The sequence below is a fragment of the Ranitomeya imitator genome, chromosome 5, assembly GCF_032444005.1.
Source record: "Ranitomeya imitator isolate aRanImi1 chromosome 5, aRanImi1.pri, whole genome shotgun sequence".
Classification (NCBI taxonomy): Eukaryota; Metazoa; Chordata; class Amphibia; order Anura; family Dendrobatidae; genus Ranitomeya; species Ranitomeya imitator.
The window spans coordinates 66,227,152-66,252,465 of record NC_091286.1 but is presented as its reverse complement, the minus strand read 5'-3'; the positions used below and the strand labels follow the sequence as shown (position 1 = coordinate 66,252,465).

The following is a 25,314-nucleotide window of genomic DNA, read 5'->3' as shown; positions in this document are numbered from 1 at the left end:
TGGTCTCTCTGGAGTGCAATCTCACAGCTTGGATCTCATGCTGAGAAGACAATTGTAATCATTTTAAGAATAGTAAGAATTTCTACAGCATCCCAGAAGACTTAGATTGTCGTTAAAAGATTGCTGATTGACAACATGTAAGCGTATTGGCAGTCATAAAACAGCCTGCCACACATGTGCACAAAATGATTAATATGATCAAGGTCATTGTATCGGTAGCACATCCTGTTTACACAGGACTATGTGCTGCTGAAAATGGTGATTTGTAAGGAAATTAAAAAATTATTTAACCCGAACAAAAGGCAAAACACTGTTTGACAAAGTGTTTAGACAGGCTGATTATCGTTCACAGGAATGCTCTTCCTCGATGAGTTGCCAGTATATATGTGCCCTAAAACGTAAGGTCTTTATTATCTCACGTTTAACCACAACAGCCCTGTGCCTCTGTGGTCTTTCTTCTGTTTCCCTGCACAGTACTTTAATCTTGTAGGGAATAGGCTATTTTTCATGCAAAACCGCATGGCAAGTCAGCTGTTTCTCTGAAATTTTACATTGATTATCCAGGGAAATAATAAGAAGGCCGCAGCTGCAAAGAGCTGTTGTAGTCCAAAGAATGACCTCTGTGTGTGAATGCAGCCTTATAGGTGAGCATTAGGGTTGAGCGAAACGGGTCGAACATTTTCAAAAGTCGCCGACTTTTGGCTAAGTCGGGGTTTCATGAAACCCGATCCGACCCCTGTGCGGGGTCGGCCATGCGGTACGCGACTTTCGCGCCAAAGTCGCGTTTCAATGACGCGAAAAGCGCCATTTCTCAGCCAATGAAGGTAAACGCAGAGTGTGGGCAGCGTGATGACATAGGTCCTGGTCCCCACCATCTTAGAGAAGGGCATTGCAGTGATTGGCTTGCTGTCTGCGACGTCACAGGGGCTATAAAGAGGCGTTCCCGCCGACCGCCATCTTACTGCTGCTGATCTGAGCTTAGGGAGAGGTTGCTGCCGCTTTGTCAGAAGCAGGGATAGCGTTAGGCAGGGTCCATTAACCACAAAACCGCTTGTGCTGCAGCGATTTGCACTGTCCAACACCACCCTCGGTGTGCAGGGACAGTGGAAGTTTTTTTTTTTTTTTTTTTCCCCTCAGCGCTGTAGCTCATTGGGCTGCCCTAGAAGGCTCCCTGATAGCTGCATTGCTGTGTGTACGCCGCTGTGCAAACCAACTGCTTTTTTCAAAGCACAAATCCTCTTGTTCCTTCCTTTCTGCACAGCTATCTTTTTTGTTTGTCCACACTTTTTATTTCATTTGTGCATCAGTCCACTCCTTATTGCTGCCTGCCATACCTGGCTGAGATTACTGCAGGCAGGGAGATAGTAGCTGCCTGCCATACCTGGCTGAGATTACTGCAGGCAGGGAGATAGTAATTGTAGGACATTCCCTGTTTTTTTTTTGTTTGTTTTTTGGTGGGAGATTAAGATTGGCAATTTGGCATTTCTGCTAGAGTGCCATCCCTGTGTGTGCCATCTCTCTCACATAGTGGGCCATAGAAAGCCTTTTCATTTTTCTGTATTTTTTTTTGTGGGGTGTATAAATTCTCCCTGATAAAAATACAGTGGGAGATTAATATTGGCCTTTGGGCTTGTGTGCCAGTCCTGAGTGTGCCATCTCTCTCACAAATAGTGGGCCATAGAAAGCCTATTTTATTTTTTTTTGGGTTTTATAAATTCTCCCTGAAAAAAAGGGAGATTAATATTGGCCTCTGGGCTTGTGTGCCAGTCCTGAGCGTGCCATCTGTGCCAGCCCTGAGCGTGCCATCTCTCTCACAAATAGTGGGCCATAGAAAGCCTATTTAATTTTTTTTTTGGTTTTATAAATTCTCCCTGAAAAAAAGGGAGATTAATATTGGCCTCTGGGCTTGTGTGCCAGTTGTGAGCGTGCCATCTGTGCCAGTCCTGAGCGTGCCATCTCTCTCACAAATAGTGGGCCATAGAAAGCCTATTTAATTTTTTTTTTTGTTTTATAAATTTTCCCTGAAAAAAGGGAGATTAATATTGGCCTCTGGGCTTGTGTGCCAGTTGTGAGCGTGCCATCTGTGCCAGTCCTGAGCGTGCCATCTCTCTCACAAATAGTGGGCCATAGAAAGCCTATTTAATTTTTTTTTTGGTTTTATAAATTTTCCCTGAAAAAAGGGAGATTAATATTGGCCTCTGGGCTTGTGTGCCAGTTGTGAGCGTGCCATCTGTGCCAGTCCTGAGCGTGCCATCTCTCTCACAAATAGTGGGCCATAGAAAGCCTATTTAAATATTTTTTTGGTTTTATAAATTCTCCCAGAAAAAAAGGGAGATTAATATTGGCCTCTGGGCTTCTGTGCCAGTCCTGAGCGTGCCATCTGTGCCAGTCCTGAGCGTCCCATCTCTCTCACAAATAGTGGGCCATAGAAAGCCAATTTTTTTTTTTTTTTGGGTTTTAGAAATTCTCCCTGAAAAAAAAAGGGAGATTAATATTGCCCTTTGGGCTTGTGTGCCAGTACTAAGCGTTCCATCTCTCTCTCTCTCTCAGTCAGTGGGCCATAGAACGCCTATTTTTGGTTTTATTTGTTTTCTAAATTCTCCCTGAAAAAATCATTTTATTTTATTTGGTTTCTAAATTCTTCCTGATAAAATCATATTTTTTTTATTATTTTTTTTTCTAAAGTCTCCCTGAAAAAAAAAAAAAAAAAAAAAAAACAGTGGGAGATTAATATTGGCCTTTCTGCTTGTGTGCCAGTCTTGACTCCTGGGTGCGTCATCTCTCAGTCAGTGGGCCATAGAACGCCTATTTTTGGTTTTATTTGTTTTATAAATTCTCCCTGAAAAAATCATTTTATTTTATTTGGTTTCTAAATTCTTCCTGATAAAATCATATTTTTTTTATTATTTTTTTTTCTAAAGTCTCCCTGAAAAAAAAAAAAAAAAACAACCAAAAAAAACAGTGGGAGATTAATATTGGCCTTTCTGCTTGTGTGCCAGTCTTGACTCCTGGGTGTGCCATCTCTCTCTCTCTCTCTCTCTCCAATTGTGGTCCATAGAAAGCCTATATTTTTTTTCCTTGATTTGGGTTCCAAAATCTACCAGAGAAAATAACTACATCAATCATTGGTAGAAAAATATTGGCCTCTGGGCTTGTGTGCCACTCCTGACTCCTGTGTGCGTCATCTCTCAGTCAGTGGGCCATAGAACGCCTATTTTTGTTTTCATTTGTTTTATAAATTCTCCCTGAAAAAATCATTTTATTTTATTTGGTTTCTAAATTCTTCCTGATAAAATCATATTTTTTTTATTATTTTTTTTTCTAAAGTCTCCCTGAAAAAAAAAAAAAAAAAACAACCAAAAAAAACAGTGGGAGATTAATATTGGCCTTTCTGCTTGAGTGCCAGTCTTGACTCCTGGGTGTGCCATCTCTCTCTCTCTCTCTCTCTCTCTCTCTCTCTCTCCAATTGTGGTCCATAGAAAGCCTATATTTTTTTTCCTTGATTTGGGTTCCAAAATCTACCAGAGAAAATAACTACATCAATCATTGGTAGAAAAATATTGGCCTCTGGGCTTGTGTGCCACTCCTGACTCCTGTGTGCGTCATCTCTCAGTCAGTGGGCCATAGAACGCCTATTTTTGTTTTTATTTGTTTTATAAATTCTCCCTGAAAAAATCATTTTATTTGATTTGGTTTCTAAATTCTTCCTGATAAAATCATATTTTTTTTATTATTTTTTTTTCTAAAGTCTCCCTGAAAAAAAAAAAAAAAAACAAACAAAAAAAACAGTGGGAGATTAATATTGGCCTTTCTGCTTGTGTGCCAGTCTTGACTCCTGGGTGTGCCATCTCTCTCTCTCTCTCTCTCTCTCTCTCCAATTGTGGTCCATAGAAAGCCTATATTTTTTTTCCTTGATTTGGGTTCCAAAATCTACCAGAGAAAATAACTACATCAATCATTGGTAGAAAAATATTGGCCTCTGGGCTTGTGTGCCACTCCTGACTCCTGTGTGCGTCATCTCTCAGTCAGTGGGCCATAGAACGCCTATTTTTGTTTTTATTTGTTTTATAAATTCTCCCTGAAAAAATAATTTTATTTTATTTGGTTTCTAAATTCTTCCTGATAAAATCATATTTTTTTTATTATTTTTTTTTCTAAAGTCTCCCTGAAAAAAAAAAAAAAAAACCCCCCCAAAAAATGGGAGATTAATATTGGCCTTTCTGCTTGTGTGCCAGTCTTGACTCCTGGGTGTGCCATCTCTCTCTCTCTCTCTCTCTCTCTCTCTCTCCAATTGTGGTCCATAGAAAGCCTATATTTTTTTTCCTTGATTTGGGTTCCAAAATCTACCAGAGAAAATAACTCCATCAATCATTGGTAGAAAAATATTGGCCTCTGGGCTTGTGTGCCACTCCTGATTCCTGTGTGCGTCATCTCTCACTCAGTGGCCCATAGAAAGCATATAGTTTGTTACATTTGTTTTCTAAATTCTCCCTGCAAAAATCTATTTTTTTTTCTTTTGGGGGTTTCTAAAGTGTTCCTGAAAAAAATAAAAATAAAAAAAAAATAATAGTGTGACATTAATATTAACATTTGTGCTTCAGTGACAGTCCTGCGTGTGGGGCATCTCTCTAATTTGCAGCCACCAAAAAAAGAGTGTGTAACATTGGGCCTGATTTTCGCTGTGGTCTCACCAACCTGTAAAGGGGTAGCTAAATCATACTGAAGTTATAGCTCACCGTGTAAGTTGTGTGACTGCAACAAATAACGTTAGTTTGGTTACGTTTTTAAAACAATGAGGAAGTCTAGTGGAAGAGGTCGTGGCCGGGGGCGTTCATTGTCAGCTGGTAATGAGGGTAGTGGTAGTGGTGGAGCATCAGGTGGTCGTGGGGAAAAAAATATTGCACCTAAGTCTGGAGCTGTGGAGCCAGGTTCGTCGTCCGGCTACACAAGGCCTCGAACGCTCCCTTTTCTGGGATTAGGAAAACCGCTTTTAAAGCCGGAGCAGCAAGAGCAAGTTTTGGCTTATCTTGCTGACTCAGCCTCTAGCTCTTTTGCCTCCTCTCGTGAAACTGGTAAAAGTAAAAGCAGCGCGTCGTTAGTGGATGTTCACGGTCAGGGACAAGTCACTTCCTTGTCCTCTTCAGCAAAAACAACAACAGAGAAGAATGCAGCAGGCGACACAACGGGTTACTCCATGGAGCTCTTTACGCATACCGTCCCTGGCTTAGAAAGTGAAGCAGTTAACAGTCCATGCCCATTACAAATTGAATCTGACATGGAGTGCACTGACGCACAGCCACAGCCAGACTACTATGCTGGTCCTTTGACTCAGACCACAACATTGCCCTCGCAGGGTGCTGATCAAGAATCAGACCCTGATGAGACTATGTTGCCCCATCACGAACGCTATACCACCGAACGACACGGTGACACAGACGAAGTTGCGCAGGAGGTACAAGAAGAGTTATTAGATGACCCAGTTCTTGACCCCGATTGGCAGCCATTGGGGGAACAGGGTGCAGGCGGCAGCAGTTCTGAAGCAGAGGAGGAGGAGGGGCCGCAGCAGGCATCAACATCGCCACAGGTTCCATCTGCCGGGCCCGTATCTTGCCCAAAACGCGTGGCAAAGCCAAAACCTGGTGGAGGACAGCGTGGCCATCCGGTTAAAGCTCAGTCTGCAATGCCTGAAAAGGTATCCGATGCTAGAAAGAGTGCAGTCTGGCATTTTTTTAAACAACATCCAATTGATCAGCGCAAAGTCATCTGTCAAAAATGTTCTACTTCCTTAAGCAGAGGTCAGAATCTGAAAAGTCTCAATACTAGTTGCATGCATAGACATTTAACCACCATGCATTTGAAAGCTTGGACTAACTACCAAACGTCCCTTAAGGTTGTTGCACCCTCGGCCAATGAAGCTAGTCATCAACGCAACATCCCTTCCGGCAGTGTAGGACCACCATTTAGCGCACCACCTGCTGTATCTGTGCAGGTATCTTTGCCAGGCCAAAGCAGTCAGGGTCAGGGAATCACCAGTTTCGTAGTAGGAAACACTGCATCTAGGGCACCGGCGGCAACAATACCATCTCCCACCGTCTCTCAGTCTGCCATGTCCACCGGCACCCCCGCTAGTTCCACGATCTCCAGCTCTCCAGTCCAGCTCACCCTACATGAGACTATGGTTAGAAAAAGGAAATACTTAGCCTCGCATCCGCGTACACAGTGTTTGAACGCCCACATAGCTAGACTAATCTCGTTAGAGATGATGCCCTACCGGTTAGTTGAAAGCGAAGCTTTCAAAGACCTGATGGACTACGCTGTACCACGCTACGAGCTACCCAGTCGACACTTTTTTTCCAGAAAAGCCATCCCAGCCCTCCACCAGCATGTTAAACAGCGCATCGTCCATGCACTCAGGCAATCTGTGAGCACAAAGGTGCACCTGACAACAGATGCATGGACCAGTAGGCATGGCCAGGGACGTTACGTGTCCATCACGGCACACTGGGTAAATGTGGTGGATTCAGGGTCCACAGGGGACAGCAAGTTTGGGACAGTTCTGCCTAGCCCACGGTCTAGTAAACAGTTGTCTGTAGCCGTTCGCACCCCCTCCTCCTCCTCCTCGTCCTCCTGCAGAAGCAAGAGCTCGTCCACAGACCGCAGTCGCACAAACACTCCATCCGCACCTGCCACTGTTGCACACCAGGTCTCCCATTATGGGGCAGCTACTGGCATACGTCAGCAGGCTGTATTGGCTATGAAGTGTTTGGGCGACAATAGACACACCGCGGAAGTTCTGTCCGAGTTCTTGCAGCAAGAAACGCAGTCGTGGCTGGGCACTGTAGATCTTGAGGCAGGCAAGGTAGTGAGTGATAACGGAAGGAATTTCATGGCTGCCATCTCCCTTTCCCAACTGAAACACATTCCTTGCCTGGCTCACACCTTAAACCTGGTGGTGCAGTGCTTCCTGAAAAGTTATCCGGGGTTATCCGACCTGCTCCTCAAAGTGCGTGGACTTTGCGCACATATCCGCCGTTCGCCTGTACACTCCAGCCGTATGCAGACCTATCAGCGTTCTTTGAACCTTCCCCAGCATCGCCTAATCATAGACGTTGCAACAAGGTGGAACTCAACACTGCACATGCTTCAGAGACTGTGCGAACAGAGGCGGGCTGTTATGTTTTTGTGGGAGGATACACATACACGGGCAGGCAGTAGGATGGCAGACATGGAGTTGTCAGGTGTGCAGTGGTCGAAGATTCAAGACATGTGTCAAGTCCTTCAGTGTTTTGAGGAATGCACACGGCTGGTTAGTGCAGACAACGCCATAATAAGCATGAGCATCCCCCTAATGCGTCTGCTGATGCAAAGTTTGACGCACATATAGGATCAGGCGTCTGCACCAGAGGAAGAGGAAAGCCTTGATGACAGTCAGCGATTGTCTGGTCAGGGCAGTGTACATGACGAGGTACCGGGCGAAGAGGAGGTGGAGGATGAGGAGGATGATGGGGATGAGTATATTTTTAATGAGGAAGCTTTCCCGGGGGCACGGGAAATTGGTGGCGTGGCAAGGCCGGGTTCTGGTTTTTTGAGGGACACAAGTGACGTAGATTTGCCTGCAACTGCCCCTCAACCAAGCACAACCGCAGATTTGACAACGGGAACTTTGGCCCACATGGCGGATTATGCCTTGCGTATCCTCAAAAGGGACACACGCATTACAAAAATGATGAACGATGACGATTACTGGTTGGCCTGCCTCCTTGATCCTCGCTATAAAGGCAAATTGCAAAATATTATGCCACATGAGAACTTGGAACTAATATTAGCAACAAAACAATCAACTCTTGTTGACCGTTTGCTTCTGGCATTCCCTGCACACAGCGCCCGTGATCGTTCTCACACGAGCTCCAGGGGCCAGCAGACCAGAGGTGTTAGAGGGGCAGAAATCAGAAGTGGCGTTGGCCAGAGGGGTTTTCTGACCAGGTTGTGGAGTGATTTTTCTATGACCGCAGACAGGACAGGTACTGCAGCATCAATTCAAAGTGACAGGAGACAACATTTGTCCAGTATGGTTACAAACTATTTTTCATCCCTTATCGACGTTCTCCCTCAACCGTCATTCCCATTTGATTACTGGGCATCCAAATTAGACACCTGGCCAGAATTGGCAGAATATGCATTGCAGGAGCTTGCTTGCCCGGCAGCTAGTGTCCTATCAGAAAGAGTATTCAGTGCTGCAGGTTCAATACTAACAGAAAAAAGGACTCGTCTGGCTACCCAAAATGTAGATGATCTAACCTTCATTAAAATGAACCACAACTGGATTTCAAAATCTTTTGCCCCACCCTGCCCGGCTGACACCTAGCTTTCCTATGAAAAGGTCTTGCCTGTGGACTATTCTGAATGACTTTTCCAATCTCGTAATTTTCTTCACCTGATTGTCCAGCATACGACATGTTTCCACCTCACGAAATGGCCAAACTCCCCACACGGGGACGTGCTATCGCCACTTTGCGCTTGGACCCTTGAGAGTGCTGTTTGTCTGAAGAGGTGGGTGTGGCCGCTTTTGGTCGACGGCACTGCCACTGGGTCCCTCATAGTACAATAAAGTGTCTCTGGCGGTGGTGGTGCGCACCCAACGTCAGACACACCGTTGTAATATGAGGGGCCCTGTGCCTGTACCGCCGGCCACAAGACAGTTCCCCCCCCCAGCTCAAACAGTGCTCTACCACTAGCAAAATTATCTCTCACAGCTTCACCAATGTGTAGTCTAGGCGCTGACATCCTTCAATGCCTGGCACTGACAATACCATTGTTTTGACATTTTTGTTATGTTAGGCCTTCGAAGCCTGTCTGCGGTCCCTTCTTTCTACAACTACTACACTGACCAGGCCACTGCTGGCCGTGTTACCCTGGAACCAATTTAAAAGTGCCTACAGTCAGCCCAATTTTGTTATGTTAGGCCTTCGAAGACTGTCTGCCGTCACTCCTTCCACTAGACTTCCACTGACCAGACCACTGCTGCCCGTGTACCCCTGGAACCAATTTAAAAGTGCCTACAGCCAGCCCAAGTTTGTTATGTTAGGCCTTCGAAGCCTGTCTGCGGTCACTCCTTCCACTAGACTTCCACTGACCAGACCACTGCTGCCCGTGTACCCCTGGAATCAATTTAAAAGTGCCTACAGCCAGCCCAAGTTTGTTATGTTAGGCCTTGGAAGCCTGTCTGCGGTCACTCCTTCCACTAGACTTCCACTGACCAGACCACTGCTGCCCGTGTACCCCTGGAACCAATTTAAAAGTGCCTACAGCCAGCCCAAGTTTGTTATGTTAGGCCTTCGAAGCCTGTCTGCGTCCCATTCTTTCAACTACAACTACACTGACCAGGCCACTGAAGGCCGTGTTCCCCTGGAACCAATTTTAACTTGCCTACAGCCAGCCCTATGTTATTATGTTAGGCCTTCGAAGCCTGTCTGCGTCCCGTTCTTTCAACTACAACTACACTGACCAGGCCACTGATGGCCGTGTTCCCCTGGAACCAATTTTAACTTGCCTACAGCCAGCCCAATGTTAGGCCTTTGATGCCTGTCTGCCGTCACTCCTTCCACTAGGCCTCCACTGACCTGTCTATTGCTGCCCGTGTACCCCTTGAACCAACCTAATAAAATATTTAAAAAATTAATTTGATTATAAAAAATAAGATCGTGTTGAGATCTCAAATGCAGACATTTTAACAATCAAAACAAACACACAACAAATATCTGGAACTGTACTACAAAGGTCCAACAGCTACAATTTCTTTCTCCTGCAAGAAGTTAACTGAAAGTTTTTTGGAGTTGTTAACACAGATATGGCATCCACCGAGTGTTGTCCTGTCGCGTCTCCTTTAAATTATTTCCAATAAGATGTTAAACTATTAATTTAATAAAATCAATAATTAAAAAAATAATTGAGTAAGTCAAAAGCACATTGCAAATAAACATTAATTACAAATCAAGAAGCATGGCGCGTCCGAGGGTGAGTAGATACCGAATAAGAATATAATCACCCTCGGACGCGCAATGCTTATTTAAAACAGCCTTCCTTCCTAAGAATCAGCCCTTCCGTGGTGTAGAGAGAGGTTGTGTTACACTCCAAGGTGTTCCCCAGGTTGCCTTTCCTGAGCTTCGATCTTCCGGCTCTCGTTTAGTAGCTGTTGGAAACTACGCTGCATTAGGCCTACTAATTGTGTATGGGTGAAACAGTGGCGCATCTGCGGTCCCTCCTTCCACTAGGCCTCCACTGACCTGTCTACTGCGGCCCGTGTACCCCTTGAACCAACCTAATAAAATATTTAAAAAATTAATTTGATTATAAAAAATAAGATCGTGTTGAGATCTCAAATGCAGACATTTTAACAATCAAAACAAACACACAACAAATATCTGGAACTGTACTACAAAGGTCCAACAGCTACAATTTCTTTCTCCTGCAAGAAGTTAACTGAAAGTTTTTTGGAGTTGTTAACACAGATATGGCATCCACCGAGTGTTGTCCTGTCGCGTCTCCTTTAAATTATTTCCAATAAGATGTTAAACTATTAATTTAATAAAATCAATAATTAAAAAAATAATTGAGTAAGTCAAAAGCACATTGCAAATAAACATTAATTACAAATCAAGAAGCATGGCGCGTCCGAGGGTGAGTAGATACCGAATAAGAATATAATCACCCTCGGACGCGCAATGCTTATTTAAAACAGCCTTCCTTCCTAAGAATCAGCCCTTCCGTGGTGTAGAGAGAGGTTGTGTTACACTCCAAGGTGTTCCCCAGGTTGCCTTTCCTGAGCTTCGATCTTCCGGCTCTCGTTTAGTAGCTGTTGGAAACTACGCTGCATTAGGCCTACTAATTGTGTATGGGTGAAACAGTGGCGCATCTGCGGTCCCTCCTTCCACTAGGCCTCCACTGACCTGTCTACTGCGGCCCGTGTACCCCTTGAACCAACCTAATAAAATATTTAAAAAATTAATTTGATTATAAAAAATAAGATCGTGTTGAGATCTCAAATGCAGACATTTTAACAATCAAAACAAACACACAACAAATATCTGGAACTGTACTACAAAGGTCCAACAGCTACAATTTCTTTCTCCTGCAAGAAGTTAACTGAAAGTTTTTTGGAGTTGTTAACACAGATATGGCATCCACCGAGTGTTGTCCTGTCGCGTCTCCTTTAAATTATTTCCAATAAGATGTTAAACTATTAATTTAATAAAATCAATAATTAAAAAAATAATTGAGTAAGTCAAAAGCACATTGCAAATAAACATTAATTACAAATCAAGAAGCATGGCGCGTCCGAGGGTGAGTAGATACCGAATAAGAATATAATCACCCTCGGACGCGCAATGCTTATTTACAACAGCCTTCCTTCCTAAGAATCAGCCCTTCCGTGGTGTAGAGAGAGGTTGTGTTACACTCCAAGGTGTTCCCCGGGTTGCCTTTCATGAGCTTCGATCTTCCGGCTCTCGTTTAGTAGTTGGTGGAAACTACGCTGCATTAGGCCTACAAATTTGGTATGGGGTGTAGAGACAGGTTGTGTTACACTCCAAGGTTTTCACCAGGTTGCCTTTCCTGAGCTTCGATCTTCATGCTCTCGTTTAGTAGTTGTAGAAAAGTACGCTGCATTAGGCCTACAAAATGGGTATGGGGTGGAGAGAGATGGTGTGTTACACTCCAAGGTGTTCCCCAGGTTGCCTTTCCTGAGCTTCGATCTTCATGCTCTCGTTTAGTAGGTGTCGGAAAGTAGGCTGCATTAGGCCTACAAATTGGGTATGGGGTGGAGAGAGATGGTGTGTTACACTCCAAGGTGTTCCCCAGGTTTCCTTGCCATTGCTTCGGTCTTCCGACTCTCGTTTAGTAGTTGTAGAAAAGTACACAGCATTAGGCCTACAAAATGGGTATGGGGTGGAGAGAGATGGTGTGTTACACTCCAAGGTGTTCCCCAGGTTGCCTTTCCTGAGCTTCGATCTTCATGCTCTCGTTTAGTAGGTGTCGGAAAGTAGGCTGCATTAGGCCTAAAAAATGGGGAATGGGGTGGAGAGAGATGGTGTGTTACACTCCAAGGTGTTCCCCAGGTTTCCTTGCCATTGCTTCGGTCTTCCGACTCTCGTTTAGTAGTTGTAGAAAAGTACACTGCATTAGGCCTAAAAAATGGGTATGGGGTGGAGAGAGATGGTGTGTTACACTCCAAGGTGTTCCCCAGGTTGCCTTTCCTGAGCTTCGATCTTCATGCTCTCGTTTAGTAGGTGTCGGAAAGTAGGCTGCATTAGGCCTACAAATTGGGTATGGGGTGGAGAGAGATGGTGTGTTACACTCCAAGGTGTTCCCCAGGTTGCCTTTCCTGAGCTTCGATCTTCATGCTCTCGTTTAGTAGGTGTCGGAAAGTAGGCTGCATTAGGCCTACAAATTGGGTATGGGGTGGAGAGAGATGGTGTGTTACACTCCAAGGTGTTCCCCAGGTTTCCTTGCCATTGCTTCGGTCTTCCGACTCTCGTTTAGTAGTTGTAGAAAAGTACACAGCATTAGGCCTACAAAATGGGTATGGGGTGGAGAGAGATGGTGTGTTACACTCCAAGGTGTTCCCCAGGTTGCCTTTCCTGAGCTTCGATCTTCATGCTCTCGTTTAGTAGGTGTCGGAAAGTAGGCTGCATTAGGCCTAAAAAATGGGGAATGGGGTGGAGAGAGATGGTGTGTTACACTCCAAGGTGTTCCCCAGGTTTCCTTGCCATTGCTTCGGTCTTCCGACTCTCGTTTAGTAGTTGTAGAAAAGTACACTGCATTAGGCCTAAAAAATGGGTATGGGGTGGAGAGAGATGGTGTGTTACACTCCAAGGTGTTCCCCAGGTTGCCTTTCCTGAGCTTCGATCTTCATGCTCTCGTTTAGTAGGTGTCGGAAAGTAGGCTGCATTAGGCCTACAAATTGGGTATGGGGTGGAGAGAGATGGTGTGTTACACTCCAAGGTGTTCCCCAGGTTGCCTTTCCTGAGCTTCGATCTTCATGCTCTCGTTTAGTAGGTGTCGGAAAGTAGGCTGCATTAGGCCTACAAATTGGGTATGGGGTGGAGAGAGATGGTGTGTTACACTCCAAGGTGTTCCCCAGGTTTCCTTGCCATTGCTTCGGTCTTCCGACTCTCGTTTAGTAGTTGTAGAAAAGCACACAGCATTAGGCCTAAAAAATGGGTATGGGGTGGAGAGAGATGGTGTGTTACACTCCAAGGTGTTCCCCAGGTTGCCTTTCCTGAGCTTCGATCTTCATGCTCTCGTTTAGTAGGTGTCGGAAAGTAGGCTGCATTAGGCCTACAAATTGGGTATGGGGTGGAGAGAGATGGTGTGTTACACTCCAAGGTGTTCCCCAGGTTGCCTTTCCTGAGCTTCGATCTTCATGCTCTCGTTTAGTAGGTGTCGGAAAGTAGGCTGCATTAGGCCTACAAATTGGGTATGGGGTGGAGAGAGATGGTGTGTTACACTCCAAGGTGTTCCCCAGGTTTCCTTGCCATTGCTTCGGTCTTCCGACTCTCGTTTAGTAGTTGTAGAAAAGTACACAGCATTAGGCCTACAAAATGGGTATGGGGTGGAGAGAGATGGTGTGTTACACTCCAAGGTGTTCCCCAGGTTGCCTTTCCTGAGCTTCGATCTTCATGCTCTCGTTTAGTAGGTGTCGGAAAGTAGGCTGCATTAGGCCTAAAAAATGGGGAATGGGGTGGAGAGAGATGGTGTGTTACACTCCAAGGTGTTCCCCAGGTTTCCTTGCCATTGCTTCGGTCTTCCGACTCTCGTTTAGTAGTTGTAGAAAAGTACACTGCATTAGGCCTAAAAAATGGGTATGGGGTGGAGAGAGATGGTGTGTTACACTCCAAGGTGTTCCCCAGGTTGCCTTTCCTGAACTTCGATCTTCATGCTCTCGTTTAGTAGGTGTCGGAAAGTAGGCTGCATTAGGCCTACAAATTGGGTATGGGGTGGAGAGAGATGGTGTGTTACACTCCAAGGTGTTCCCCAGGTTTCCTTGCCATTGCTTCGGTCTTCCGACTCTCGTTTAGTAGTTGTAGAAAAGTACACAGCATTAGGCCTACAAAATGGGTATGGGGTGGAGAGAGATGGTGTGTTACACTCCAAGGTGTTCCCCAGGTTGCCTTTCCTGAGCTTCTATCTTCAGGCTCTCATTAAATTGTGGTTAAATGGAACAACTGCATTTGGCGTACTAGTTGGTTTGGGGCCTACTATCGGTGTCTGCCACTCCTTGCTGTTCTCCTGGTTTCCTGTCCTGAAATTCCATTTTCAGCCTCTCGTTAAGTAGTTGTTAATGTTAGACTGCATTTGGCCTACTAGTTGGGTTGGGGCCTACTATCGGTGTCTGCCACTCCTTGCTGTTCTCCTCCACTGAACAAAGCTGTGCCGCCTGTTTACTACGGTTGCCAATTTTGAACTGCATTTCAACTACTTACTGATTTGGCCCTACTCTCTGTGTCAGCCTCTCATTCCAGTTGTCCTCCACTGCAATGCCCCCTGGTTATTCCTGTGTTACCAATTTTGAACTGCATTTAGCCCACTTTCTTCTTTGGGCCTATATCTGTGTTTCCACTTCATCGTGCCCATTGCCCAGCCAGTGATAGATGAGTCTGCTGGTACATTGACCCATAACGCAACATTCCCCGTGCACGCTACACAACAACATTGTGACCCTGCTGAAAGTCAGGTTGCTCTTCCCGCATACCATACCACCTTACACGGGGACAAAGAGGAAGGTGCAGATGAAAGTGCAGGTTCCTTCATCAGGTGGGGGGAGGAATTCTAGTTGGCGACGTCACTGGCACAGGGCCTCTCATAGTACGCAAAAGTGTTGCTGCCGGTGGGAGGCGCCCCCGCCGTGCAAACACACCGCTGTACTTTGAGGGGCCCTGTGCCAGTGCCAATGCCAACGAGTGGGCCCCCCCTGCTTGCTCAGGTTCACAGCACTTGCAAAGTTGAAATACTTACCTCTCCCTGCTCCACTGCCGTGACGTGGTCCAGATTTCCTGGGCCCACTAATTACTTGAACCAGCCCTACCCCCCACAACTTTAGCCAAATGACCCCCAATTTCAAATGCCTTCCAATTATTATAAGGTAAATTACGCTTGACAAGCTTCATTAAGAAGAATGGATGGTTTTGACATTAAAATGGGTACTCTAGGTGTTTTCCTGGCCCCCACTCACTGCCGACTATGCTGCCCCATTGACTTGCATTGGGTTTCGTGTTTCGGTCGATCCCGACTTTACGTCATAATCGGCCGATTTCACTCGACCCGACTTTGGACATAGTCGGGTTTCGCAAAACCCGGCTCGACTCTAAAAAGGTCAAGGTCACTCAACTCTAGTGAGCATAACTATTAACTCAGATTTACCTGTTGTGAATTGTAAATTCATAATGTTTTCTAAAGTAGACTTCCCCCTTAATAAAATGTAATGTTGGTCTGTATTCGCCTCTCAGATCAGTTTTGGTGCTATAAGGGCTCCATAATTTTGACCAAACTTGAATTTTCATTGCTTTCTTACATATAGACGTTAGATGAATTGCTGATATTTCTGTTATACAGTTTGCCAATATCACTTAACAGCTTTAACTCTTCTCTTTTCTTCACGTTTCAGGCTTTTCCTTGCATTTCTACTGGAATTTACGGTAAGAATCAGCTTTCACTTGAATTGTTCCGCAATGATTTGCTAATGAAATCATGATAAATATGAATAAGTGTGATCCGTAATATTTGATCCATCAGAACTGTCATTCTGGCACCTCTGCTCGACCTGTGGGTGGTTGGGGTATGTCACAGAAAAGCTGGGAATACATGAAGAAAGGACCTCATTGTCCACCACAGACACCAGAATCATACTTACTCAAATCGGATCACTACTCAGAGGAATCATTGGGGCATGGAAACCAACCAGGCCAACTCCTACAGAGTACAGCAGGGGTCCCCAACTCCAGTCCTCAAGGCCCACCAACAGGTCATGTTTTCAGGATTTCCTTTGCATTGCACAGGTGATGCAATTATTACCTGGGCAAGACTAAGGAAATCCTGAAAACATGACATGTTGGTGGGCATTGAGGACTGGAGTTGGGGACCCCTGGAGTACAGCATCGGGCTTGGACCACTTCAAAGCTCGGTCAGAGAGAGTGGTCAAATTTTTGCAAACACCCTAAATAATGGAAAATACACAGTTTCAAAACAGATCTATCGTGCCCCTCATGGTTATTTTAAAGGGATTGTCCGGCCTTAGGCTATAAGTCTGAGGTAACTCTGTGTCTGCAGATCTGTGAATCCTCACATCGTGCACACTACACACTGTGAGGATTCACTTGTGCAGGCGTTGGGAGCAGGCAAACGTGTAACCACAAGTATGTGATTTGCAGACTTCTGGCCAGTTTACACTAGGCTTGTAAAGGCAATAAGTTGCTTCTATTTTTGGATTGTTTGAACTGCAAATGAGTGTGAAAAATAAAAACGAAATTACAGTACCGGCATGTCCTGTTTGCCGATCTGCTGGGATAGTGACAGGATTCTGCAACAAATCTAGTAGAAATCTGGTAGAAAGACAGCAGCATTACAAAATGTGAGCCTGTCCATGTCCTAGGTAGTATGAGATTTGGCACGGCAGCTATGATTGTCTTTGATTCATCAGTAGGAGATTTGTGCCATCTTTGAACCATTGCATTTGCTCCAAGCTACAGACATGAAACACCTGAATTGCCAGCTAGAGCGGTTGGCGACCACTCTGAGCCATCGGTGACCACTCTGAGCCAGCACCAGGTAGAACATGCAGCTACCTGTCCTGCCTGTTGAGTTTTTAGGCCCAAAGTAGAACACAAAATATTCCTGGACAACTCCTATAATATATCCAAAACCGAGAAAGGTGGAAATAACACATTTTTTTTTTACATTTGGATTGTAACTTGTAATAGAATAGGATTAAGGAAAATGATAAATGATATTATGGTATCAACGTATATATATTGTTTTAGTTTTTAACCACCACCCTTTTTCTATGTTGGCGGTTTTTCAAGTGTCGAAAAAATTATACTGCAGTCATTCTTCATAATAACAAACTATTTAATGTGCACATTAAAAATTAACAGGTTACACATCATTTCCACATGTAGTGAAAAAAAACCTGCCATCGTGTACTAACAGCTGAAATTAATTTACTGGACAAAGTAGGCAATCTGATATCTGTTAGGTGCCGTACAAAGCAGGAACAAGGCTTAATCATGTGTGCATATCTAGATGAGACAGGAACACTGAGCGAGAGGTTTTATGGGACTGGAAACGAATGAGCAGCACTGGTGGCGATAAAATATCACATTGAATACACATTAGCTCAGCATGTTTAAAGCTGATCCACTACACACAGACTTGGCAACATCAGCCATCAATGTGATTACATCTAAGAGTATATATTATGTATGAAAGCTCCTGACATGTAAGTGCAGGGCCTAATCCATTCACATTTGGAAAGTCATTTACCCATTGGGTTATGTTATTGGAACAACAAAACATCAATCGTAACTGGGGAATTTGCTCAGTGGTTTTGCCGAGATTTGTACTTAGTGTAAAGTTCAGGCTGTAATATCTTACTGTACTTTTTTTTTCTCCCAGACTTTATTTTTTTTTTCTATACTTGACATAAAATCCTACACGAGTTAATAAAAAAAATATATCAATGTTCATTCTGGCAGAATTCCCAGAATGTGACTATGGTAAGTTGGCCACTTTGCCCAGGTCGGTACATTCTACAGCTTTTGTGTGGGCTATTTAGAAAAATCCATGGCCAGAATATTGTGAGTGGGCTATGGTAGTAGCAGGCACCAGGCTAAAAATAATGCATCCAATAAAGCTGAAAAAAATTAGAGAATTGTTACTGACTGCTGAATGTGGAAAATGTAAATGTAAATTATCATGGGGTAATTCAATGTAAATGTGTGTTGTTTTTTTTTCTTCCAAACGAGATAGCAAAAACTCCAGGATTACAATTTCACTGGATACAAACTCTAAACATTGTTGTGACTTGCAAAACTCTCAACACACTGCCTCACAGCCTTTGGGTAGCCACTAGTGATGAGCGAGTATACTCGTTTCTTGGGCGTTCCCGAGCACACTCGGGTGGTCTCCGAGTATTTTGGCGTACTTGGATATTTAGTTTTTGTCGACAAAACTGCATGATTTGCAGCTTCTGGACTGCCTGAATACATGTGGGGGTTGCCTGTTTGTTAGGGAATCCCCACATGTATTCAGGCTGTCTAGCCGCCGTAAATCATGCAGCTGCGTCAACACAAACAAAATCTCCGAGCACGCCAAAATACTCGGAGACCACACGAGCATGCTCTGGGAAACCCCAGTACTGAGTATACTCGCTCATCAGTAGTAGCCACACACAAAACTCATGTAGCATTAACAACTCTGAGGCATGGTGCCCATGATTTGGAAGTAGCAGTGCTTTGGACGGAGCGTATGTTTGTTGCTTCCAAAGCGCTTCCTTCTGTTTTTCGAAGATAAATCTGCATGTGTTCACTGAACCGTGTGGATTTAAAGCATCCAAAACATTCTATTGATGTTATTTCTGTTGCAGGGACTAGTGCCTCTGCAAAAGAAATTTACTTGCTGCTGTCTGGAAAGACACGCCCCATGTCAGTCTCCACGGACGTCAGTGCACGCATAGTGGACATGGGATTTCTAGAAATCCCATCCACTATGGTGTAACATCTGGCTCCTGCAGGTTTGACACTGCATAAATATGCAACGTCAAACCCCCAGAAGTTAGTGATTGTGGGCACATATACTGAAAGCTGGTCATCTCACAGCACTCATCTTGGAATATACAGTATTAACCCCCTTCTGACCTCGGATGGGATAGTATGTCCGAGGTCAAATCCCCTGCTTTGATGTGGGCTCCGGCGGTGAGCCCGCATCAAAGCAGGGACATGTCACCTGTTTTGAACAGCTGACCTGTGCCCGCAATAGCGGCAGATGGAATCGCGATTCACCCGCCGCTATTAACTAGTTAAATGCCGCTGTCAAATGCTGACAGCAGCATTTAACTACCTTTATGGTTGTTGATGCCGGATTGCTATGAGTGCCTCCCTGTGGTGGCGCTCATAGCAATGCAGGAATTCAGCTACATAAGAGCGATCTGAGCATTGCTCCTATGTAGCAGAGACGATCGAGTTGTGTTGAGCATGTCAAGAGTAAAAAAGAAATGTTTTAAAAAAATATGAAAAAAATAACAAAAATTATAAAAGTTTAAATCACCCCCCTTTCGCCCCATTCAAAATAATACAATAAAAAAATTCAAATATCCACATATTTAATATTGCCACGTTGAGAATCACCCAATCTATCAATAAAAAAAAGGATTAACCTGATCGCTAAACGGCGTAGCGAGAAAAAAAATTTTAAACGCCAGAATCACTTTTTTTGGTCGCCGCGACATTGCGTTTAAATGCAATAATGGGCAATCAAAAGAACTTATCTTCACCAAAATGGTAAAATTAAAAACAACAGCTCGGTGCCCAAAAAATAAGCCTTTACCCGTCCCCAGATCACGAAAATTGGAGACGCTACGGGTATTGGAAAATTACACAATTTTTTTTTTCTTAGCAAAGTTTGGAATTTTTTTTCACCACTTAGATAAGAAAGAACCTAAACATGTTTGGTGTCTATGAACTCGTAATGACAGAAAACAAATGTGGGATTGCACTTTTTATGCAGTTTCACAGCACTTGGAATTTTTTTCCTATTTTCTAGTACATGGCATGCTAAAACCAATGATGTCTTTAAAAAGTACAACTCGTCCCGCAAAAAATAAGCCCTCACATGGCCATATTGATAGAAAAGTAAAAAAGTTATGGCTCTGGCAAGGAGGAGAGCAAAAAGCGAAAATGAATACCCCAGGTCATGAAGGGGTTAAAGAGAGCCTGATGGCTGATTCATGTAACCTGAAGCATAGATCAACAAATGGCTTAGTTATTGCAGCAATTTGAGTTCTGTGAAACACTGTGGCATATAACACCTTCATGATCTATGACGTACTGTATATTTATGTCATCGGCCACGTCCCTGCCTTTGATGCGGGTTGTGACACTGATCCCACAACTTTCCCCACTCTTTATGGCTGATTTAATCAGCTGTCATGTGCCTCTGACAGCTGCGAGTGTTTCCAAGTTCCATCCGTGGATGTTAACCAGTTAAATTCCGCTGTCATTCACTGATAGCAGCATTCAGCACACTATAACTAGGACGGTGCAAGTGAGTCGCCCACCAGGGCAGGGTACTCTGTACCGGGTCCGTTCAGCTATTAAAGGGGATGTCATGGTGGCTGTGACCCAGTCCGTTGCCCTGGGACTCACTGTAAAAGGGAACGGTCTTTAAAGGGGAATTGTGAATAAGTCTGTTGTGACGCCACCTGTGGTGTTCAGTCAATAGGGAGACCGACGCTCCTTTAAAGGGGTCCTCTGGGGGATGTTGTTGCAGCAATGATGGTGACGCTCCCCACAGGTGAAGCGGGTTCCCCAAGGGTCCTAGAGTGTATGGTGATGATGGTGTTTGCCAGTCAATGAGTAAAGGACACAAGTTGTAAAGTCTTTACCTGGTTTACTGTAGTTGGCAGGCCACAGTCCAGGGTACCTGCAACAGGTACATTAGGAGTCCAGGCAGCCCGGAAACAAGTGGAATCCCCTTGCCAAGTCAGATTGGGAGCCTTCCACTTTCAGCTTGCTATAGTCACTTGCTGTCTGTGATGTCCTAACAAGGTCCTGGTTCTTTCCCCTGTCCTGGGACAAGTACCTGTATGGTAGGCAGCTTGAACTGTTCCTTCTGGGGTCTCTACATGGTGACTCCAGGCTCTAGGGTGCTGCTCTACCACAGGCTTAATTTGGGCAGTATACGTGTAGTTCTGTGCCCTCTGGTTCTACTAGGTGTCCTACAGTTCCACTCTAGCCTCGGGCTCCTTGTACCCAGTTTGCGCTTTGGCTCCTCAGAGGCCCACTTGTAGCCTCCTTGAGCCCTGAAATCTCTCCTCTGCTCCTTCTCTGTCTGCTCTCTAGACTGTCTAATCCACACTAAAAACTAGCTCCTCCTCCAGACCAGGATCATTATTTGGGGAAGCTGCCCTAAAACAGGCTTTTGAGCTCCCCTCATGGCCTGGATTCAGAAGGTGTTGTGTGTGTGTGATTTATTTGCCAAAGAGATTTCTCTTGTTTCCAGGCATAGCACTACAATCCCTGAGAGGAAGGCAGCACCACTGTGGTACCTGAACTCTTGGGGTGCCACACAAGCACTAAGTTTAAACCAGGAATATGATAAAGACAACAGGAGCAGTGGAGGGGCCATGGCGGAGCTGAAGACCCCACCCACAGTCCCACCCTGATGTACAAAGCTATGATTATGTGAAAACTTTATTCCCTGATCACAAAAAATCCACAAAACCGTATTTCTTCACCACAGTTATCTTTTTAATCAGTATCAAAGCACCAATATGGCCATTTGTGTACTCGGCAAAATCCTGCAGACAGTTTTCCTTTAAACACTGATGACACACCGATGCCATTCGTGTTCTGTATGTGTTTTTCACAGATTAATAAACTTGTTTTGGCCCTTGTCTTCCGTGCTACCAGAAAACAAACAAACTTGGCTCCATGTTTTTCACAGATCGTGTGTTCTGAAAAACATACAAACATGTGAACAACAACATTGATTATAATGGGTACATGCTGTATCTGTGACAAAAAACGGGATGCAACACGGACGTCTGATTGAGGCCTTAAAGGGACACTGTCACCTGAATTTGGAGGGAACAATCTTTAGCCATGGAGGCGGGGTTTTTGGGTGTTTGATTCACCCTTTCCTTACCCACTGGCTGCATTCTGGCTGCAGTATTGGATTGAAGTTCATTCTCTGTCCTCCATAGTACACGCCTGCGCAAGGCAAGATTGCACTGTGCAGGCGTGTACTACGGAGGACAGAGAATGAACTTCAATCCAATATTGCAGCCAGCATGCAGCCAGCGGGTAAGGAAAGGGTGAATCAAACACCCAAAAACCCCGCCTCCATGGCTGAAGATTGTTCCCTCCAAATTCAGGTGACAGTGTCCCTTTAAACTGAGAGAAATAGTAGGGAAGGAGATGTACGGTATATATCAGCTAAAGTGCATTACCCCTTTTAGAAACTTCTCTATATACTAGAGATGAGCGGATCGAGACACAGAGGATCGATTTTAGGTTAAATTTCCTGTAATTCATGGTTTCACACAAATTCCGGACATGTTGAAATTCAGTTTGCAAAAGAAACTGCAAACTGAAGCATCAGAGAAGCAGGTTAAGATCTTATTGCGTGGCCACACGTGCTTCTCGATAATGCCACTAAGCTATGACATCTAGCGGATTGTCAGATCTTGTACAGTGGTCTTTTTTTTTTTTAAATACGACAATGTCATCAAATTTGAATTTTAAAAAATCCTCTCATCTCTACTATATAATAACATTGCTCTGTTTATTGCATCCCTAAATGCCGGAGTGTTTTACAGAGTAGTATAACTGGCTGCAATAGTCAGTCTGCCGTTTATGCTGTCCGTTGTTTGGGCAGCACGATTCCCCTGACAGGTTCCCTTTAAACAAGCTTTATTTTTAATTACATATAAAAATATATTAACTTTAGAGTAAAATTTCAGTGGATAATACATATTTCCACAGAACAAAATAATTTGTAATAAACCTCATGTTCCATAAGACATTTTTATTACAATTTATCAAAATACTTTTTTTGTTTTTAAAACTTGGTGTGGAGTATGTGCTGTGAATCTCAGAAAGTCCTTGACACCTCTTAATGTATTTGTGTTTTTCCTCCATGGTATATATTTTTTTCTCTTTTGATATGCTCTCATCGCTCAGGCCAGGAACATTTATAATGAATTTTTTCGGTCTTCACATTCTTGAAGAGTAAGAAAAAGAACAAAATTTATTAGGATTTGTGTGAAAATATTTTTTGAATAATTACTTTTATTTATCCACACTATGATTCTTCTTATTACGGTAAAATACCAAATCATTTCTAATTTTAATAGAATTAAAGATCTGGGCTTGTGCTAAGCAATTCTTATATCATTTTCATGGAAAAAAACATCTTTATTGGCTATTAATGTGTAATGGAGCATAAAACGTTATGCATTTATTAACAATGAATTGGCCCAATCCAGCCTTTAATGATTATAAAAAGAATATCTGCCGCAACTAATATGTTGCTTTATTTCCATTAAAAATATTATAGGTATATATCTTCTACCTGAAGAGGTGTGTGCAAGTGCTGGTGTGAACCATGGCCAAAATAGGGTTCCACTGTGTTATTATCAATTGGGCTTTTTCTATATGCTCTATGGGTTCAGTAGTAGGTTATTAAGAAATTTAGGATGGAGAGAGGGGAAGGAGATCTTAATTTTACCATTAGACTCATACTGTTTGTTTTTTTCTGTATAAACATTATGCTACAGCTGTATCCAAATGGTGCAGATAAGTCCGCTTAGGAGCTCTATACAAAAAAATGGTAAGATAGTTGTAAACAAGCCAATATTTGTTATTATGGTTTCTGCCTATGCACAGTGTACAAAGAAAGCTGCCAATCAAAGGTGTGGGTGGGGTTATACAGAGATCAGCATTCAGAGCTCTTCTACATCTACAACAGAGAAAACTGTGATTGTATCACAACCAGTGTGCCAAGTGCCCACCAGTAACCAACTCCAGGACCAAACCTTTCAGCTACATGCAAATGTGACATTATCACAAATTTATGTAACAATGAGCTGGGCAGATTGTTAAACGAATACAATTCTGCCTTTGTCTGAGAGGATTGTCCTGTGGGCCAGTCCAAGCCTGATCACAGCTGCTGCACCCAGTGAACCAAGTGATACATCACTGGAGTCAAGGTCTCTCTCCCTACATAATGTTGCATTTAGATTACATAATGCAGAGAGGCTGCTGACATATGCTCTTTAATCTGCATTTACATTGAAAGACTAATCTTAAAAACCTTTGCAGAGCCCCAGGGTCCTTGTCGTTGCAGTAATGTTATTCTTTCACCAGGGGGAGTGATGTTACGTCTGATGGCAATAAAGGAGATCACCTTACCAGGTATCACAAACCACACAACACACTTCCAGCCCACCAGGGGGAGCTATGCTCCTATCTAGTAGGGCACTCCTCACAGTTGGGTAAAACTGGTGGTCTGGATAGGAAGTTGGACAGAAGCTAACTAGGCACTGACCCAGACAGAACCTGACCGGGCTTCACCCATGCAGCACCTGTCAGGTAGACAGGGGAAGGAGGAACATCAAACAGCTGCAGACAGAGTGGTCCCTGACAGGGGTGGGATCCTGTCAGAGGCCTAGATAGAGGGTTATGGAGCTGCGCCTGCCCCGACGTGCGGCAGCATCCTAAGAAAGAACACGAAGAGAATTGCGTTGCTGAGAGTGAGAAACGAAGTCATAGCACAAGGAGAGGAATCCAGAGGGAGTTCTGCCCTGCAATAGGCTGCCTCCCTCTGAGGCGCAGAATCCGGTAGCCAGAACACCGAGGGAGTAAGGAACTCTATGCTTCACTTCAGAGACTGGCAGGACAGTTAATTCCTCGTTAGCTGCCCGAACTTACACCCAGGAGGCACGGTGGCAACTTGTGGGGGCTGGGGCATCTCTAGGGTCCCTGTAAAAAGCCTCAGGCCATCAGTCAAATGGGTTTGTCCTATCCATACCATCTGGGGGACAGAGAGAAAGAGACACCTAGAACACCGACATCAGTTGTGAGGACCTCACCGAGAAGCTCAGCAGGGAGGTACTACAACACTCAGGTGCTAGAGGAAAGCTACTGATTTCCACCTGGATAAGGGGACTCTGGAGTTGCCTTCAGACCGGCCAGTCTCTGCCTGCCCTGTGATCTGGTGCTTTGGGCTGTGGACGCTGAAGCCTTCAGTAAAGGTAAAGAGACATCAACCTTGTGTCCTCGTTATTCACTGCGCCTTACAACATCCACCATTCTCCATCTACACTCTGGGAAGCCCTGGAGACACACTTCACCTGTGGGAAGGTATACCATCTAGCTGCCATAACATCACCCCAGCGGACCCCTAAGCAGCGTCGGTCACCCTGACCGAATACCACAGGTGGCATCACAAACACTATCCCTTTAAAGACCTTTCCCCCATTTATCAACGGACGTCCCTTGGGGCCACAAACCGGGTCAGCCACCGTGACATCCCTCACGAGAA

At 44.4% G+C, this 25,314-nt stretch overlaps 1 protein-coding gene across 6 annotated transcripts in view; it reads left to right on the top strand.

Annotated features, from left to right (window-relative positions):
* The window catches only part of MACROD2 (mono-ADP ribosylhydrolase 2), a 2,991,260-nt gene that overhangs the window by 2,054,104 nt on the left and 911,842 nt on the right, over positions 1 to 25,314 (top strand). For all 6 annotated transcript variants that reach the window (XM_069768762.1, XM_069768759.1, XM_069768757.1 and 3 more), the window contains exon 7: positions 15,662 to 15,692. In XM_069768762.1, the coding sequence (XP_069624863.1) occupies positions 15,662 to 15,692 (31 nt within the window). The remainder of the gene's footprint in view (positions 1 to 15,661; positions 15,693 to 25,314) is intronic.